This window comes from Perna viridis, chromosome 1, assembly GCF_037379345.1.
Source record: "Perna viridis isolate PV_CMFRI_1.1 ecotype Kerala chromosome 1, ASM3737934v1, whole genome shotgun sequence".
Taxonomy (NCBI): Eukaryota; Metazoa; Mollusca; class Bivalvia; order Mytilida; family Mytilidae; genus Perna; species Perna viridis.
Genome location: NC_142445.1, coordinates 15490448 through 15511514, shown reverse-complemented (window position 1 = coordinate 15511514; position 21067 = coordinate 15490448). Strand labels below are relative to the sequence as shown.

At 33.1% G+C, this 21067-nt stretch overlaps 2 protein-coding genes across 3 annotated transcripts; one reads left to right on the top strand and one right to left on the bottom strand.

The window, feature by feature from the left end:
• Nucleotides 1-1676: 1676 nt before the first annotated feature.
• LOC148627427 (cyclin-dependent kinase 20-like) lies at nt 1677-9596 on the bottom strand. Its single transcript, XM_088572860.1, has 10 exons — nt 9482-9596; nt 7600-7677; nt 7303-7376; nt 5802-5841; nt 5155-5343; nt 3985-4106; nt 3603-3665; nt 2953-3004; nt 2458-2529; nt 1677-2030 (listed from the first exon to the last, which is right to left on the bottom strand). The coding sequence occupies exons 2-10, from the start codon at nt 7672-7674 to the stop codon at nt 1686-1688; spliced, it is 1032 nt and encodes a 343-aa protein (XP_088428986.1). The 5' UTR covers nt 7675-7677; nt 9482-9596; the 3' UTR covers nt 1677-1685.
• A 992-nt stretch (nt 9597-10588) lies between these two features.
• On the top strand, nt 10589-20497 carry LOC148627426 (uncharacterized). 2 transcript variants are annotated; one of them, XM_088572712.1, is made up of 13 exons: nt 10589-10761; nt 11312-11347; nt 11596-11739; nt 12942-13088; nt 13349-13543; nt 13959-14370; nt 14764-16291; nt 16511-16584; nt 16955-17359; nt 18022-18778; nt 19164-19330; nt 19808-19974; nt 20191-20497. In XM_088572712.1, exons 1-13 carry the CDS (start codon nt 10654-10656, stop codon nt 20419-20421), a joined length of 4371 nt encoding a protein of 1456 aa, XP_088428838.1. In that variant the 5' UTR covers nt 10589-10653; the 3' UTR covers nt 20422-20497. The 2 variants fall into 2 exon arrangements, with proteins under 2 accessions (XP_088428838.1, XP_088428849.1); XM_088572723.1 differs by lacking the exon at nt 11312-11347.
• The last annotated feature ends 570 nt before the right edge of the window (nt 20498-21067 follow it).

The window sequence follows — 21067 nt, the reverse complement described above, 5'->3', positions numbered from 1 at the left end:
ACCATGAAAACTGATTTGTTCAACTTGTCATAGGTTTCTAGAAAAGCAGAGGATGCCTATCCTACCGGTGCACCTGGTCCATTTTTAGTAGAGTCCAAATTGCTCATTTGCCATTTTATGTTAATCTACAGTACATATAATCTTCTTTGTGTAACTGTAACTCAAAAAGTAGATTTTTTTAGCAGTTTATGCTATAAATAGTACATAACTTCTGGAAATTTGTACCCTCGCAGTAGTGTTTTAACATGGTGAGTCTTTACATACATATCAACGATACTTATATTTATGTGCTGAGAAATATATGATGGTGAAGCAGGTTCATACATGTATTGGTCGTGTTTATTTATTATTGACACAGATCAAAAATACTCAATGTTATTCTAATAAACTCCTCTTCGAAGACTTCATGTAATATTTATGGCAGTTGTACTACTAGTAAAGATCAGTTGGTAAATGTAAAAAAAGCCATGGGCCATAGGGTCTTAATATGTTGTGGAGAAGTATTAACAGCAAATAAAAATCACATAATTTACCATGAGTATAATACTTAACAGATTTCCATGAAAAGAATTTCGAACTTTTTGGTAAAATAAATGCAACTCTAGCATCTTCATATGTACTTTTAAAGAGTTAAGTGTTGCATATAATTGGAACTTTAAAAAGTCACTAATTGCCATAGAAAGAGGTGAAGCCACTAACTTCTCAGTGTCAACAAATTCTTGGAAAAAAATGTCTACACAAACTAAACTACAGATGGAATATGTATGGACAAAATTTTTCAATATTTCATAATATTAATGCAACAATCTTAATATATTTTTTTTTCACGCTTCCCTATTTTAAATCATAGTTACAAGATACAAATATATTGGGAGGAGTACAACCAATTGGAAATCTTAAAAATGTTGCCATCACATATATACTATATACTTCATAGATTTGATGATTGCATAAAGTTAAGGATATCAAATAATCAATTGAAGAACAAAATGAAGTCGAGGACACCTGCATCACAAAGCAGTTAAAAAACAAAATGAAGTCGAGGACACCTTTATCACAAAGCAGATAAAGAACAAAATGAAGTCGAGGACACCTGCATCACAAAGCAGATAAAGAACAAAATGAAGTCGAGGACACCTGCATCACAAAGCAGATAAAGAACAAAATAAGGTCGAGGACACCTGCATCACAAAGCAGATAAAGAACAAAATGAAGTCGAGGACACCTGCATCACAAAGCAGTTAAAAAACAAAATGAAGTCGAGGACACCTTTATCACAAAGCAGATAAAGAACAAAATGAAGTCGAGGACACCTGCATCACAAAGCAGATAAAGAACAAAATGAAGTCGAGGACACCTGCATCACAAAGCAGTTAAAAAACAAAATGAAGTCAAGGACACCTGCATCACAAAGCAGATAAAGAACAAAATGAAGTCGAGGACACCTGTATCACAAAGCAGATAAAGAACAAAATGAAGTCGAGGACACCGGCATCAAAAAGGAGTTAAAGAACAAAATGAAGTCGAGGATACCTGCATCACAAAGCAGTGTCATCATCCTTCAACAGATGAACTCATGTATTACAATTCAAACCTCCACCATCCTTTAGTTTTCAGGAGGATATTTACAACTAACATTATTTCATTTTCACCATATATGAAATTAAAAATTACTCTAAAATTTATCATTTCATTTTGACAACATGTGGAGCCAACATTTCAGGGTCAATCAGAGACTTTTCTAAAGGTGTTTCAAAGTTATATTCATGAGTTTGTTGTCGCCGTGGTAAACCACGTTTACTCCGCTGTGGAATAGGCAGTTCTGAATGATGTGCAGGTAATGGCTCGGTGAAGAAATACGGATGTAATAAAGCGTCTTTTGCTGAAATGCGTTGTTTCGATGGATAAACTAGAAATTTTTTCAACAAATCTAAAGCTTCTGGTGAAGCATCTGGAACTATTTCATCAAAAGGTATGGGTTTGTTGTCTGGAAAGGATATTTTGTTGTAGTCTGGTAATTCTGATATACCCTGAAATATAAAATTAAATAGAAATACTTTTCTGATCGCTTTAGATATGTCTTTTTTCTTGTAAAACTGTAAAATTTAAATAACCATAATTACTTTTAACCATATATTATGCAGATTGGCTTTTGTATTTAATTTTTCACTTTGATATAAATTTCTAAAAAAAAAATTAGAATACTGTGTGCAGACTACTAAAAGAATAAGTATCCATACTTCTTAACATATAAACCCATGACAACTTTTAAACATCTGACAAATTGTGTTCCTCTATGCACACCTATATCTATATGTATACTCAACCATCATAATTGAATAGGTTTAGAAGAGTTTACCTTACAAAATAAATTGACCCCAAAACAAGCCCATTAAATGGCAGATAAAAAGGTTAGACATCTTTATATAATTTTTTTTTCAGAATAGTTTAACTTACTGGCCAAATCTTCTCATTTGGAGTTCCCAGAACTCTCAATACACAACATAACTGTTCAATGTCGTTTTCTCCCTTAAAAAAAAATAAATCATGATCTTAACAGAATATTCATCATAAAAAAAAACCAGTCTGAAAATTTAAGTCAACATATATGCCCAATGCAAAGTGTCCATATCTTATTGAAGTGATTGTAAATAATATTATTGGATCATATTGTAAAATGAAAAAACTGTTGTTTCTGAAGATTTTTTGTTGTTAATATAGAATATAGATTTGACAGTCACACCTGTTCACTGCATCTGTTTGCTTGTTGTCAGTAACCTCATTTCGTGACTATTAAATCACACATCTTAACAAATAAATCCAGTTATCTCCTAATTTTTTCTGAAAACAACAATGTCACATTACATTATTTATAGTAAGTTTCATTATCACATTCAACTAATTTTGACTTTTCATGTCTTTGCTCTTTGTCTGTTAATGCATTATACTTACAGGAAAAAGTGGAGATGTGTTCAACAGTTCTCCAAATATGCATCCAACTGCCCTGAAAAAATAAAAACAGCACTTTAATCAAACATTCAACTAGAAACAAACTGCAACAGTAATTTTACCTTTAACAACATGAAGACATAATTAGCTTAAGTTTACCCCGGTTATAATTGCTTAAATATTTATATGAAGTTTGACTAAAATATTAAATGATGAAAACTAAGTGAGTGTAATGTGTGATTGAAGTTTGAGACCCATGAATTCGAACTTCAAAGGTTTTTAAAAGCAAACACAGTATTTTTATTGTCTAGATAACACTCTAAAAGTGAATGAAAAATATCCTAGAACTTACAAAACTTTGTGGGAAGTAAGCAAAGTAAAGATTAAGCTGAACTAGGGTTGGCAACAAAATAAAGCTGGAAATCTTCAAACTTCAATTTCTTGACCTCCCGATAACTCAAACACATTTAAATGGTACCTTGGAGTTTAAAATCTTTTGAAGATTTAAGAGAATTTCTGCCTTCAAAAAACATGGATAAACTGACATAATGATTCCTACATATCTCTCAATGGTTATTTGCTGGGAAAATGATATAAATCTCAAAATTAAAAAAAAGTCTCATTATTGGTTAGGTATGAACTCTTTAACTAACCATAAATCAACACCTTCATCATACTTCCTTGCTCCATATAAAAGCTCTGGTGCTCTATACCACCTTAAATAAAATCAAATGCTCCTTGTTAAGTACACCAAGGTAGAAACAAGAAAAAAACTTCATCTGAAACACTTATTCTTTCTTCTTGCAAAAAAGAAAACCTTACCATAACTTTTTCTTTGTTTCTCTGATTATTCCGAAATTCTTTTTGAAGTTCTATTCTAGATTTGTAATAATATTTAACTTAATTTTAATTTAGCTTCACCTAGAGCAGGGATCATTTAAGTCATCAAAGTCATTCATAGTGGAGAAAGGTGAATAAGCATTTTTTGTTGTTGTTAAATATCACTTTTGAAATCATGACAATGTAAGTTATAACCTTGTGGCAACCTGATGACTGTATTGTCTATTTCCTTCATTCTGAAACACTCTAGCTAGTCCAAAATCAGCAATCTTTAAATGTCCTGTTGAACTGATTAGAAGATTAGCAGGTTTAAGATCCTGAAATAAAAAAAAACAAAAATAAAAAAAATATTCTTGTAGTCAATAATATTCCATTATAAATACATGTTTTACTGAATTTTATTGAAACACGATTTCTTGGTTTTCAAGATTATTTTAAAACATCAGGTTTGGGGTTAAATTTGACCTTAAAAAATAATTTTTGCAGAACAAGAGGTCAATATCATGTAAAATACGCTAAAATTGTGTAAGTTGTCAGCTATGGAAGTACTATTGAAAACATATAATTACCAAATGATTTCCATTTACAAGATTTTCAATAATGAATTTATTAAGTCTTTTAAAAGCATATGTTTTTCATGCTGGTCCTAAGCATATGAAAAACATCAAGATATGTGTGGATGTTTTTTTTTCACAACATGACAACAATATATGTTATTTTTCCTGCTTAGCAATGCTTTGTTTTGTAAGACATACACTGGTCAACAGTTTTCTTATTGAAATTCAGCAGTTTCTATAAAAAAAAAAAAAGAAATGCTCAGTTGTGTATCTAATAACTGATTTTGCATAAAGCAATTCTGAAAAAAAACCAACAACACATTTTTAGCATTAATATCATTAAGGAGCCTATACATGTACTTGCATTAAGTCAATATGGTTAATCTTTCTAGGTTTAAGTACCAGTCCATATAAAATTCAGACACTACAAATGGTAGTGATTCATGGTGAAGAAAAATCCACCAAACAAACAATGCTTTTTCAGTCTACATATGCTATACTATTACACAACGATAAGCATTCAGATCTGCACTTTTTACAAAATCATGCATACATCTCCTACTAAAATCAACCAAATGTAGTCAAATCACGAACGATAACTCTTGCAAAGTGCAAATTCCATGTACAATCTATATAATTTTTTTCTCAAAACTGCAACCTCCAAATGAAAAACTAAGACTGGTTATGTGATCAGTAACTGTCTCTGAACAAGAAATAAAACTGAATTTGGTAGGTTTTCAATATGCATGAATCACCTCCTGTCTGATCTTTAGAAAAATTGCTACTTAATACCTCATATCCATCTCACCCTGTGCATTATATTATTTTCATGGCAGAAAGCAACACCTTTCAGCAGCATCAGCATATAAGACTTGACCTGCGCCTCTGTGATAGGTTTCTCTGAATTTCTCACCACCTCTGATAAGTCGGACAACATGTACTCAAACACCAGTACTAAACTACTGCCATGTGGGAAAACTTCTCTTAATCTCACAACCTGTAAAATATTTTTTGGTAGTTAGAAATTACATCCCACACAAAATGATTACTGGTATATAATTTTCTAAACATATAATAATTCAAGTAACATCTATTATAAAGCTTCTGGTTGTTCATTACTGAAAAGTAAGGGATTGTCATGTGTGGTTAATCAGAGATCTTCATTAGCCAATTGAATATTAGCTGTTGAATAATTAATGTCATAGTAGGGTAAAGACTAACCATGTTAGAGAAAATATAAATCCTTATCATTTCCACTGAGTAAAATATATAATTTATGGTGATCTGTTTTTGCTATAGTGGATATGTTTAAAACATTTGACCTGAGGTTGTATTGTCTGGTTACAGATAATGTATCTTATATAAACAATTTAGAAATTGTTAATTATGAGTACTCAGATAATACCATTATAATTAATAACTAGAACATTTTAAAAGTATCATTTGGAGACTTACATATGGGTTGTCTTCTATCTCTTGTAATGCCTTTATTTCTCTGTAAAAAATAAAAATTGACATTTTTAAATACTGTAACATACTTAAACATTTTTTAAACATAAGCAATCAACACATAGCTAAATGCTAAACCATACAGAGCCAAATGTGCTGCATACATATGTGTTAAGTCTCACGCTTTTGGCAGGAGCCTCCCAATATTTCATAAAAAAAAATAGAACAATCTCCCACTTGTGTGTCAGTGTCAAAGTGGAAGATTTCCAAAATTTCTGCTGTCTTATTTGAATTTTCATCTTAAAATTATAATAAATCACTTAAATTCTTGTCAAAAGAAATTGATCTCTGAAAAATAAAAGACCACTAATAACTATCATTATATTTCAGTAAAGGGAAACATTGTATCTTATCTTTCTGGGGATGAGATGTCATAAGAAATTGGTGCAGTGAAATTGGATTTAAGTTCAAAATAAAGTCTGGTGCCAAACATAAAACATTTTACAAAACATTGAAAAATCCTCCTACTTTTGGAAAATTTTGAGAGGGAGATCTCCCACTTTCAAACTTTCTAAAGTTAACACCAATGCACATATGATAATCATATGTTATTTATATATAAATTGAAACACATGTTAATCATATCAGGCTCAATTTATATGATAATCAAGATAATCATCATATCAGGTTCGATTCATATGATAATCATAATAATCATCATATCAGGCTCGATTCATATGATAATCATGATAATCATCAGATCAGGCTCAATTCATATGATTCCCACCGTAAGCATATTTGACTGCGCATAAAAACATAAATTTCATGGTAATCGTTTATTTCCTCTGCAGACTTATAACCCAGTCCAAATTAACTACTTAACTGCTTCACAAGATTTTAGTTTCTGCTATACAGGATGTGAAAATTTCACAAGGTATGAGGTATTTACAGTACTAATTTGCATAAAGAGGTGGGCATGGATTTTTCTAACATTCAGCATGATCTTGTAAAGGACCCTTTCCCAAAGAAAATATATCAAAATTATATGCAATATTCCCAAAATGTGGACTTAACCTCCCAATTTTGACTCTCAAAAATGGCAAATTTGTCAATAACTTTTTCCAACAATGCCTGAATAAGGCATTTCCCAAAATACCCAGATAAAAACCCTTAAGCAGGGTTAAGCTATGAGTGTGGCTGAGATGGAAAAAAATTGAAACAGTAAATATACCATCTGCACAGGAGATAAGGTCTTTAGAAAAAAGGCTACATATTTCCAAAATAAAATGTTCAACTTTGAAAAAAAATCATGAATACTCAACAAAACATGTAATGATGCCAATAAATCACTCAAAACCTTTCTGGAAAATCAGAATGGTAAAAAATGTTGAAAAAATATTTTTTTATAACATATTTATAAATCATATATCATAAAGTAAAAAATATCTATTCCTGATATAATTTTAATCTTTGATACCAATTCTATTTTGAGTATCATCAAAATTACCTTAGGGCTGTGTTTGGTATACCATCTTCAAGTTTTCTTAATGGTACTTTCTTTAAGGCAACAACTTCACCACTCTACAAAGAAATATTTATTATTGATGTGACAGTGGTAGGTACATGTACCAAAACTGCAATGCCAGTACAGTGTATGAAAATTTATGCAATGCATTTTTTTATCTTTGTGATATCACTTGATTCTATGAGTACATAACTGTCTAAAAATTAAAGGTACATGTACTTACCAAAATAGTAAAATAAAAATGTTAAACAGTATGATAACAACCAACAATTCCCATACCTCAATATGTTTTGCCTTCAACACAATACCATGAGCACCCTCACCAATTCTTCCAAGTATTGTGTACTGTTCCATGTTCTACAAAAAATATATAAACATTTAGTTAATCACATATTAGATAAAAATGAACAGAGCCTATTATGACAATAATTATAATGCTTTTCTGAACATTCATTCTTATAAGGCAATTTTTTTCTATATTTTGGAGCTTGAAATCATGCGGTAAATGTAAGTACATATATTATCTTAAAATGATAAATTGTAAAAGAATCTGAAAAAAGGATAAAATGACTGAAATCTGTCTGGGCAAATCTCCATTTTGACATAGAGGATGGCGGATAGATTGAATACTGGGTGTTGATGTTTTATCTTGGGTTGATATGCAGAAATATGTGTATAATTCAAATCCTGAGAGACTTCTTGCACTGCAGGAGCATGTGAGATATATATACAATTATCAAAATAAAAGCTCCTGTGACAAAGCTACAAAGAGTTATCAACACCAGGTTTGCACCTTCATTCAGGAGCTTAAAGATAAAATCATGGCAGCTCTATTTCTGTATACTGTTAGGGATTATTGTAAATCCCATTGAGAACCAAAACATTCGCTAGGTTTGATGATTAAATACAAATCGAATCATAGTTTTGTATCTGATTATCAAAGCTAGCAAATTTTTATTTTCCCTATTTGAAAAGAATAATCTCAGGATCAGAGTGATTTGAAAGAATCAATATATTTTTGGTTCTCAATGGGATTTACAGTGGTTTAACCTTATCCAGTTCAACCTACTTGTATATCCGTGCAATTACAAATTCAGATTTTTTTTTGTAACAAAGAACAAAGGCCCACGTGTGTGGATCATATGTCATCAAAGTCAGGCCAAGGGGTGTTTACTAACATATTCAAATCAGCTCAACATTCCATGTATGATATAATATTCCTTTTATTAGATTGTCATTGTGATATACTGTACATTCAAAAAATCATTGTATGTATTCAAAATCAAATTAAAATTATAATACTGATCTTCAACCTACAATAAAATAGACAGAACTGATTAATGGTTTGCTATGTATGATGCATTCCTCACTGAATTCAGATGATAATGAAATGTACATATGACAGAGAATTTCACTTTTGCACCAGAACCAGGTTTAACAAAAACAATAATGGCAGCTGATGACCCTTGTCATTTACCCATTCCTGAAGTAGGTCATCATAATATTTTTTTTCGAAACTGAATACAAGATTATCCAGGTCAGGTATATGGAAACAAAAAATATCCATCAAATATTGTTTTGAATTTTTATCAAAGGCATAATATTATGACCACCAGAGTGAGGTTAACCCACTATACTATCACAGGGCTAATAAAATGAAAAATGATATGATTTTATGTTTCTAATTTCACCTGTTTAATACATATAGTCCAAATTTCCTCTGACCCTGCAACCCTCATCTTTTTTATATGGATATAACCCAACATATCAATGTCCATATAAAACATAAAACAGAGGAGGGTTGCAGCAAAGCATGATCAGAGGTAATCCCTTTTGGGATTCAGTATCCGGAGCTATTTTCTGATTAGATCATCAGAGGAAATTCGGACTATTTTATACTTCTATAGTCATATTATGAGCATAGTATCAAATTTCCAATATTACAAAACCTCAGGGAAAGTTAATTAATTACACTACATTTCTTCACTTGTAAGATGCATATGTATTCATTGATCTCGAAATGTCAAGCGAGTAAAACAATCATGTCGATACGAATGCTAAGTCGAGTACGCAATATTATCGCAAGAATTAAGTATGTCGCAAAAGTTTATCAAGAGCTCGTTATTAAATGAGCGATGTGATTTCAGACAAAAATACGTACTTGCTATAACTTGACTCGTCAGACCAGTCATACAATTGTAAAAAATCTACTTAGACTCATTTTCAAAGAAATTTGTTGTCATGAAGCTTTCTTCCACCAAAGGTACCTTCAAGTGAAAGAGCGTGATGAAAGGTAGATAACTCTACAATTTCCCGCCAATGTGGCGCATCATAAAATTTCACAATAAAAATGATTTCAAACTTTAGGTGACAATCAGTTGATATTGAAAGATGGATTTAAAAGATTGCTACGGATTATGGTTTTAATACTGACAATGAAATTAAGGTTATTCATATTTTTACCTAGGGAGTGTAATGTAAAGTCCCTGTTTCACCGCATACATCGAAGCATAAATAGACAACAGACATGTCTATGATCGAAGCAAATTTTTATTTTTCCGAACTGAAAAGAATTATTTTAGGATCAGAGTGATTTGACAGGATCGACATATGTTTTCTCCCTCATTAAATTTATTAATTTTTAAAAGGTTATCAAAATTTTTTTTTTTAAATTCTTCCACCCCCTTCAAATATGATATGGTCGTCCCCTTAATAATTTATTGTTATGACAGGAACGCGTGACTTTTTCAATAATTACGATTACATCTTAAGGATTTTTAATGTTTATAAATGTTTACATAACCAGCTTAACATTACGTTTTGGCCGGGTTAATTACAGGCGCTCCGGCGATGCAAGGAATTGGGATTTGTCCAGTTTTAAATGTTTTCTAAAACTCTAGCCCGCCGATACATTTCTCATCAAACACTGCTAACCATTTTTTTATTGGAAAGAATTTGCTGGTAAATATTAAAAACTTAGTACACAAATAAATAACAAACCAAAACATGCTACCCATAAACATTTTTTCTATTTCCGACTGAAGAAACAGGAAAGTACATGTATTTCCACAAAGCAGTGCACTTTGTACGATGCAAAAAGAAAATTATATATCATAAAAGATCGATTTGGTATGAAAAAAAAACAGACTAGCACTGAAAATGAGTCATCATGTGGTTTCACAAGTTTAGTTCAATAGGAAAGTCCTGAAAACCATTTATCGCTCGACCGTGTTACGTCAAAGTTTGGCTATTATGACGCTACGTTGCCAATAGTAGACTAACTGGTCCGACAATATAGAAAAAATGTAGCAAGCGGAATGAACCAAGCCTGAAATGGCGAGTATAACGTTACTAGAATGCAACACAGAAGCAACAGTTATACCCAGATCAGTTTCATCATCGCCAACCAAGGGATTGGGAAGCAGAACGAAGTTAGCAAAGGTACGGATTCTCTTACACCCCAGGGCGGGTGGATATACATTAAAAAAAAAATAGGAAAACCCCATTGTATATTATAGCTCATTATAGCCTTGGGTCATAGTGCAAATGTATACCACAAAACTTTTTTTGGGAGGAATGAATGCATCCTCCTGTAACTCAGTTTCGAGTAGAATATTTTTTAAGTAGCGCTCAAGCTAAGAATCATGCAAAATGTGATTCATGGGTAAAAAGCCTACATATTTTTAATTTTGATATTTTGTCTGAAATGTCATTGTAAACAGTAATTAACATGTGGTTTTTCATATAACCCGTGCTTTTAGGAGATAAAAATTATATATAGAATGCACTGTAGATTTCAAAATTAAGGGAGATAACTCTGTAAATGGCGCTCAAATACAATATAATCAACTGGATTTTCAATGTGGATTATCTGATAAGAGCAGGCAGATTTCAATGAATAATTACATATTTCATAGTATAGACCCATAAAACAACTTAATTACAAAAATAAAAATATGTAGCCTTTTTGGGGGTGTATCATATTTTTCAGATTTTGCATGATTCCTACAAGGACAGCTACTTTAACGTAAGTTAAAAGCCATTGTATCGTAACTTAGTTATCTTCATCGCTACTTGCTTCATAAGATAGATTCTATTGCAATTTGTACAATGTAAGGTTTAAACAAGGTAAACTATTGTAACTTGAGAGGCAAAAGTGACATTCAATGAAGATACTCAAAGTAAAAAAAAATACCTTCTATATCGTATTATTTCAATACATTTTTAAGTTTTTTTCAAGTTCAGCCAAACTATTGGCGTTTGTTGTTATTTTAGATCGGCAAGTTGTCAGCTGCAAAATGCAACAGACTGAAATCCGTGAGAGGAAGTGGTCAACATTTTAATGAAGTTATAGGTTTGCCAATTTTACATACTCCAGATCAACTGAACCTGAAAGTTTCACATTCTATATCTAGAGAGGTAAGCTGTATTTATTCAAATTTGTATGCAAGTATAGTATTATGCTTAGACAGACTGAATGCATGTTTTATAAATCCGTTAAATTGACAAAGAAATAGATAATTTTCATTTTCGTTTGATAAAGAGATGAGACGACATAGGAAAATACATTTTTATATGCATTTCTTTTCCTTTGCAATTTTGATATGCAAAGGTGAGTGATGAGGACAGACGGATAAAGACAAACAAAAGTGCGAAACTCGCCACCAAAATGTATTTAACGCTTGCTTTTGTATCCGTTGGCTTTTTATTTGCAAGTGACGAAGAAGGTTGTGCCTTCGATATATATTGCTGATTCGTGAAAATATGATATACCATTTAAAGTAGTTAGTCCATTTCGTTTACACAAGAGTTACAGAAATCAACGAGAAAACAAATATATATATAATGGTTAGGCACAGCGTAACAGGAGGTTCCACCAGTTTCCCCATTGTCACATGAGCATTTCAAATCACTTTGTACTCCTCCGTAATTTTTTTTTTATTCCTATTTTTTTCATCTTATTTTTCTTCGGCCGGCGGCAATCTTGGAATGGCGCCAATTTTTTAGATTTCAATATAGTCAATCAAAAGCGCATACATTGACTCACTTTTGAGGACGCTTACCCTACCGGTGCACCTGGTTCATGCTCCCAGTTTTTAGTGGAGTCCGATTTGCTCATTTAATTTTGTTACTTTGTATGTATGATTTTAGTTACTTTATGTTCTTTGATGTGTGTGTCTGTTTTCCATGTCTGGTCCCTGGATTTTATTCTTTTGATTACCGCTATAACCTTGGTTCCCTTGATTACTCTTTGAATCAAGTATGAACTTTCTACGGCCATGTTGGATTTCTTTATATGACGCTGCACAACTTAAAATGGTGCTCTATTTTTGTGCTAAGTTCGGTTTTATTCCATTCCGCCGTTTTAGATTACTTGCGTGGACAAGACGGATGATAGATGAAAGAAGAATTATAGAAAAAGAGTAAAACAATATGTTCCATAACTTAATTTGGGGAACATAATAAGGAAATAAACATTTTAATACACATATACGCAGACTAGCAAACAACAAAACAACTTGTCTGTTCCATTAGTTGGCACAATTAAATCATTCTGTGCATCATCGTCTCATGACAATGACTACTTTACTTTCTAAATTCTATTTTTTATTCCTTTTCAGCGGAAACTTATAACCCCACGCCTATCTAGTGCACAATATTATCAGCACATGATTTTTGATGATGATTATACCAATGAAGAGATACCAAGACCTCTGAGTATTACTGGTGAGAAGCTTACATCAGTATCATCTCTATCCCCGAGGCTGGTAAGTCAAAACTAGAACAAAGAAGGAGGTATGTAAATAAAGACAAACCTACAATCTACACGTGGCCACTTATGCCACAATCAACACGAGGTGACTCACTAGACTACACGAAAAAACACAATGATATTGAAAATGGAAGAAAACTGAAATTTTAACTCTGTCAAGCCGATTATTAAAGTAATCATGTATCTCCTATATCAAGGTCTTTAACAAGAAAAAAACTAATAAATATAGAGTAACAGATATGTCTATATTTCTAGGGTGCGTCACCACTAATACGGAGACGATACTACACTAGTTCGTCATCATCGTGTAGCAGCTCAAGTGGATGCAGCCACTGTGGTGGTCGTCAATCTCCAGACAATCCACCGCCATCTCCCACCCCGCCGACATCTTCCAGTCTGAAACTCGATGGCTTCAGACTATCGTACCCGGAAAATATACCGAAACAAGAGGCAAGTGTGAAAAAACTCCCTCTATAGTATGCTTTTTTTCATTTCTATTAGTTAACCTCCTGCGGTATATACATACACAATCATCCCAGTCCACTATTTATTCCTATTAGTTTATATTCTTGAGCTTCTCATACATAAGCATGGTTTGTTGCTTGTATGTCAAACATCAATACACGGTGGCGGATCCAGAATAGGGGTTGCAGGGGGTGGGACCCCCTTGTTATTGGAAATTTTGTCATTTTCATGTGTAAAATTGACAAAAATGGCAAATTATGTCCTACACACGTTTTTTTTCTGAGGAAACTCGGCTGGCAACCCTCCTTTTCAAAGTTTTTGGATCCGACCCTCATACATTACTATTTCATGGCGATTTTCGATCTTCACACTTTCTTACATGTTTTCAAAATACTTTTAGAGCAAAGATTTCATACCAGGTCTAATAAGGAAGTCGTCCTATTGCTGTGAGAAATGTGAAGGTCGAATGGTTACCCACGATTCCCATATGCAGGAATCCTCCTCCAGCCCATTCCTGTCCTACTTCCGGAATTACAGCGCCACACCAGAAGAATCAAGCTTTAATCATGGAATAGAGAAACAAATGAGCGACGATGAAGACGGAGTGCTTTTGCAAAGAGACTCGCCTATTTTGCCAGAATATTTGCATCGTGGTGCAGAAAAAATAGTTTCAGAAGCCATTATTGAAAAGTTCAGAGGAAAGTTAAGAAGTCCAACTAAGATGCCAAGATTTCCAAGCAGGAATGAACATTTGGAAGAAGAGGAAATACTGCTTTCAACATGTTTGTCGGCTATTCATGTTTCAAGCAGCGGTAATATCATACATATATCTGAATATCATATGATTTGAATGATTATTAGAATGGTTATTTTGGAATTGGTTTTATGCTAATTAAGAAAAGTTGTCTTTAGTATGCATATTAAGTTTACATTTGATGATTTACACTATTATTGGTAATTCCTTCAGTGATATCAAAACTAACACTCGTCTCTAATATATACTGATATTACTGATTTGAATAGATGTTTTAATCTTACGAGTTCAAAATTATCATCTCAAGTCAGGAATAAATGTATAGCCTTAAACATCTGAATATGTTGTTGGAAGCCCATTTTTATAACAATATAACATCTCGTGGTAACCTTTTCGTGTCCATTACAGAACATTAGTGGAGCTTACTGTCATTGTTAATGTGCTCTTTCAGAAAAAATCAAACAAAACAGAGAAACAAATTTAAAAAGGACAATAGAACTTTGTAACACGTTTGATAACCGGTTCGATAACAATAGTGTGAACGATTGTGTAAAACATAGCCACTCGGAAGTAAACGAATATATATGGAAGAACTTTTACACCAAAAGTCCCTCGCCATTCTTACAAGAAGATTATATGCGAGCAAAAAATCAGTACGAAAAAAGTCAGAAGCATGGATCGAGACCTAGGGGAACTTTTAGCTATACTCACAGCACGGGTGACGAATCAGCTAATCTTTCGAACAGCTTTGATAGAAGTGGTGATAAGGAGACAACGCCATCGTCATCTGATGAAATTAACTCACATATTACAATATCTGATGTTGAGTTAAACATGGAAACGAAGGAACCTGTATCTATTAGTAAACCCTTAGGATATACTGATCAAATAACTAGCGTATGCGGTTTTTGGAGTAACAGTGGAGCCAAACAAGATACAGAATTAAGAGTAACATTTGAAGAAACTCCAGAAATAATAACAGAAAAGCATTTTAAACATTCGGAATTTAAGGCACAATATAGTGGGATAACACAAGATCAACTATATGAACAAGAAATTGAGCAGCAACAAGACATTGAAACACAATATATCAAGGAAACAAACCAGAAACATGTAAAACAAAACCTTAAGAAAAGAAAAGATAATAAGTCTTTCCAGCAAGACAGAGAACTAGAAAGAGAAGAAGAGCATAAAACAGGAACCAATACTGATCAGTTTATGATTCAAGATACTAAAAGAAAGACACCAATTGATTCAGAAAATCCTGTTTTCCAGCAAGAAAGGGACCAAGAAAGAGAAGAAGAGCATAAAACAGAAAACAATGCTGATCAATTCATGATTCAAGAGAATAAAAGAAAGACACCAATTAATTCAGAAAATCCTGGTTTCCAGCAAGAAAGGGACGAAGAAAGAGAATTAGAGCATAAAACAGAAACCAATGCTGATCAACTTATGATTCAAGACACTAAAAGAAAGAAACCAATTGTTGCAGAAACTCTTGGTTTCCAGCAAGAAAGGAAAATGGGAGGAGGAGAGCACAAAACAGAAACTAATACTGGTCAACTTAATTTCCGAGGTACCATGAGAAAAACACTAATCGATACAGAAAATCCTGGTTTCCTGGAGTCGGGAAGAGGAGAAGAGTTCAAAATCGATATCTGTACTGAACAACTTAATCCTGAAACAAAAACAGAAAATAGTATCATTGGACAAGAAAAAAAACCTAAAATTGAAGAAAATTTGAAGAATGCACAACAGTCATTTTGTGCCGAGCAGACAGTTGAAAGAACATTACCATCAACAGACAATAGTACTTCCGAACTGGAGACTGAGCTTAGTTCTAGACTTCCGTGTGTCTCAGTTACTATCAAAAACACATTAAATGAAGAGACGGATGAAGGCAAAGAAGGTAACTACAGGCCAAAGAAGCTTCACTTTAAAGAAGAGTTCCTCCAAAGAAGTCGCAGCTTAGAACCAAGGTATATCAAGGGCATATTTGTGTTCTTTTATGCTTCAAAAAGTGCCTATTTTTATTCGCGCTTTGTCATTTTGAAATGTTTAAACTTGCTTCATTGCTTCTATCTTGATCAAAATCTAATTGAGTTTGATATCTCCTCTGCAGGTGTTCTAATGTCCTGAACACTTACATATAAGGTTTCTTTTCTCATGACGAATAAACTACATTGTTTTTATTGCAGTGATATGTTACAAGACATCATCAAGGAGTGCACAAATGGTATGAGGGAGGAATCAAACAGTGGATTCTTACCAGGTCAGTGTTGTTTAAAATATAGATGCTGAGTCAAACTTTTTGTATTGAAAGTCGATTTCCCAGCGATGTTAGAACTGTCAAATTTGCGAAGCAAATTTTGGTCGTTCCCTCCGCGGGATTCGAACTCGTACCGCTGTGACATCTATTGCAACACCGCCATATATGTCAGCGAAACGAGTTCGAATCCCGCTGAGGGAACGACCAAAATTTGCTTCGCAAATTTGACAGTTCTAACATCGTTGGGAATTTTTCAGACCTTTCTATACGTTTACATTATCTTCCCTCTATCAATTGGATCCGATGGAGCAGTGTAGCGAATAGAGTCGTCACATTCTGAGAGGTCTTTGTTGACTTTCTTTATTCTCGACAGATATAACTAGTAAAAACAGCATTTACTACCAGCCAAACACAGATAAAAGATACAATAGATGGAAAAGACGAAAAAGGAAGAAAGGAAAAACAACCCGTCGTCGGAAACAGGCTGGCTCAATAGATGTTAGCTCAGATGACGATGATGATGACGACGACGAAGAAGAAATAGATGAAAATGGAGAAACCAATACAGTAGAATCAAAGCTTAAGTTCAAACTCAGTCGTCGAAATGAAACTGTTGAGAAATTATTAGGTCCGGAACAGTTAAAGATACTTTACTGTGCAAGTTCAGATTCTTATCATGACGATAGAGAAATCAAAAAAGCATCAGATTTGCACGAGAAACTGGAGATAAAAAGAGATGCATCTATTTCTGATGAAGAGCTAGAAACAGCTATAAAAGGTATGAATATTTTAATGTCCACATGTTTGTTTGAAAGAATTACAAGACGAGTGATGTTTTGTCTATCTAAATCAATTAATCATATATAAGTATAAAAACAAATTCCTCTGAAAACCTATTACCTCCTCCCAATTTACTACCCGCAGACCAATAAGTGTTTCCTGATTAGGTAAGTATCTAGGCTTTGATGTGAAAAACTTCACTGATCAAGAGCACTGCTCAGTACATAGCTGATGTACTGTACTGATTTGCACAAAGAGGTGGGGTTAAGCACGTTATGGCATAGTTTTTAAATCGTGGATATACCCTCTGCACAGGAGAGTCGGGTTTGCTATTATACAGAAGGAAAAAAATCACAGGGCACGAGCACTACTCATAACAAATTCCCAAAGCTGTTTCCGTTATACTGTAGTAAATTGCATAATGAGGCGGTGTTTAGTCCTGAATGTGGCATATGTGTAAAAACCTTGAAAAAAACGTCTATGTACCCTCTGTACAGGAAATTAATACAAGAAATGACCATCAAAAGTTATAAATGTTACGAGTGGTTTTATACATCGCTGCTTTGAAACTACTCCCCGCGATTAATCATTGGGTTACCTAATCTATATTCTAGTACATTGTAGGAGTTTACATGTAATCAGATTTTATCACATTTCAAGGGAACTACGAACAAACAAAAAGTGCTTCGTTCCTGAAGAGCATAGACGAAACAGTACTTGCAGGAAAGATGGCATCTATGACAACACGTCATACTGAAAATGACCAACCGCGCCTCAGTACAGAAATTCAAGCTGAGCGTGGCGACTATAAGCTTGATGTTCCAGTACCTCTCCGAAAAGGATCAGATTTAAAGGTTCCAAAAAATGGCATATTTAATACTAGATTCTGCAAGAGTGAGGTATATGATAAAACATATAGGTATGGCAAACAAGAGAGGGTAGAAGATGGATATGGTACAATGCTCAAGATCAGAGGAGAATCTGGTCAGAGAGGCGAATCATGTTCAGTATCAAAAAGCACAGAGCATCAATCCAACTTTGAAGAGAATCTGGATTTTGACATCGCAACGCAAAGTGCACAAGCTACCCTAACTCTTTCTGCAAAAAAGATGTTCGATACAGAATGGCCCATTTGTTCTAAAGGAGATGACGAGACTTCATCTGTAAAAGATGAGAGACAAAGATTAGTGTCTAATGATAAAACACAAAGGAGCACCAAACCAGTGTCTGTACCTCCAAATATGCAGCAATCTATTCTAAAACTGGCAAAGCAGCATCTCCGTAAGAACCAGTCTTTATCCAATAACAAATACTCTGATGGTCAACTAAAATCGAAGTTGCCGAATATTACAGACACTCAAATAAAGCAAGCACCACCATGGAAACAGTCAAGGAACTATCGAAACGTTTTAGACAAGTAAGTTTGTTATATTTATGAGTTCTAGCCAGATATAGATTTAATCTTCTTGACACCAACAGCATCCACTCTTAAGCATAAAATAATTGAGAAAGTCAAAACTGAGAAAAAGAGAACCGATACGAGAGAAAAGAACGAAAACAATATAAACAATAAAATTAATATAATAGCAACCAAGCATCACAAAAATGAGATATGAAAATAAAAATCTTAAAAATGCCGTTCTTTACATGCATTGAACAAGAGTCACATTCATACGTCGTGAAAGATTCTAAACTTCACGGCCTTCACGCAAAGCGCAAACATATCACAAATATCGTCTCAGGATTTCTTTAAAACCTTGGCAATATTCGAATATTTTTCTATCTCCTATTCTCTTTGAAAGGTTTGTGAGACCACTGGATGGCCAGGATATGATAACAGGTAGTAAACCTTTTTTAAAGAATGATGTTCCGACAATAAGAACACTTCGCCTGTCAAAGAAGGAAGATGACAGCAAAAGACAACGTCCACAGAAGCAACCCTTGCCAAGAAAGTCAGAAGACGAGCCAAGTAAGCAATAATAATCACTGTTTGACCAAAGCTATTGTAAAAGTATTTCTAATTTTGCAGATAATCGTTGCCGCAATATGCAGATACACTCTTAGTCCGTCGAGCGTTTAAATGAATAAACTCTAGGAACAATTAAAGTTTAATTCCTGTAGTAATTAATGCTGAGTTATGATCTTGCCATAACGCTAGCATGTTATCATATATTTATTGCTTTTTGCGGTTATTTATAAATTACCATATAACTTAATAGTGCCAACAAAACAATTAAAATTTCGTCTTATTTTATCAAATTAACGATATTTAGTCTTTGGTAGGCAGGGTAATTTTACTATACCGTTTTCTGAATGTTGGTTTCTATCTAAACCAGTAGTGTAAGTTATGAATTATATTTTGTTTTCAATGATTTTGTATTTCTGTTGCTCTTATTTCATTAGATACTTAATGTGTTTTCCTTAATTACCTGTTTTTATTATTTAGAGAAAATACAAAATGATACCGGAGCAGCAAACCTATCCATGCTGACTTTAAGCCAGCTTTTACAAACCATGCCAGGAAATAAAACTTCAAAAGTTGCTAACAAAAAGAAGGGATTTTCTAAACAAAGTACTGTGAAGGAAAAACAATTACCGATTGTTGATATTAAGGTAAAAATTAGTTTAAGAGACTTAATCAAAAGTTTCAGACTTTAAACACAGAGTATTATTATTTGAAAAGGGATAATTATCTTTTCTGTATATTCATATGGCACATGTAAATATTGTGAATACTATCACTGTTGACACCATGTTAGTCTCATGTATTATCATGATATTTTGCAATTTTCTCACAGAGATTCATGCTTAATAATGCACTATTTTTAGAAAGTTGATGTTATTACAAGATCTCACACTGAACCAGAAGTTGCTCCAGAACACGACACACAGGAAGAAGTGCCACATCCGATTTTGCCAACACCAGAACTTGGAGAAAGAAGTGTTTCAAATCTTTCTTTTTCGCGAGCTTTTACATTTTCCGTATTTGAGCTTTCTGAGGACTATAGGAAAAAGAATAAACAGCTTGAAAGAAGAGCTCGAACCGCACTGAGAGCTTAGATTGTATGGATTTTGAATTCAAATATTAACTAGAAGTTTCAATAATGAATTATAAAATAAAATAGATTATTTGAAATGCATTGTCTTTAAATGGGATTTGGGTGTTAGATACGTTAGCCATAACTTTGAATCAATACAATTAAAATTAAACTTATCAATCGAACCATTCGATCACTGCATGTAGTGACTGAATGGAACAATTGATAACTTTAATTTTGATTAGATTGTAGCGTTTGAACAATTCAAGTTTATCTTATTCTATCAGTAGAAGCAACAATACCAAAGGCACAAATAATTGGAAATCCTTTGACAGAATAACGTCAGGAACAGAACAAATGCATACAGAGAACAAAAGAACTTAAACGTAGGCAATCAAAGATAATAATAATAATAATAGTAATGATAATAATAAAATACAACCTTACAACAAGTCTATTGTATTGTATTTTTTATACATTACCAGGTGACATTTGAGAGGTATAGTTCTACCTTAAGCATGTTAAAATTATTCTGAAAATGCACTTAGAGTGTATTTGGATTTTTCGGTTTAAATTTAAAGACAGACGGACGGAATGACACATACCAATATAACATTTGCACAACAGTTGATAAAAATATGTTAACAAATGAAACAAAATTTAAAAAA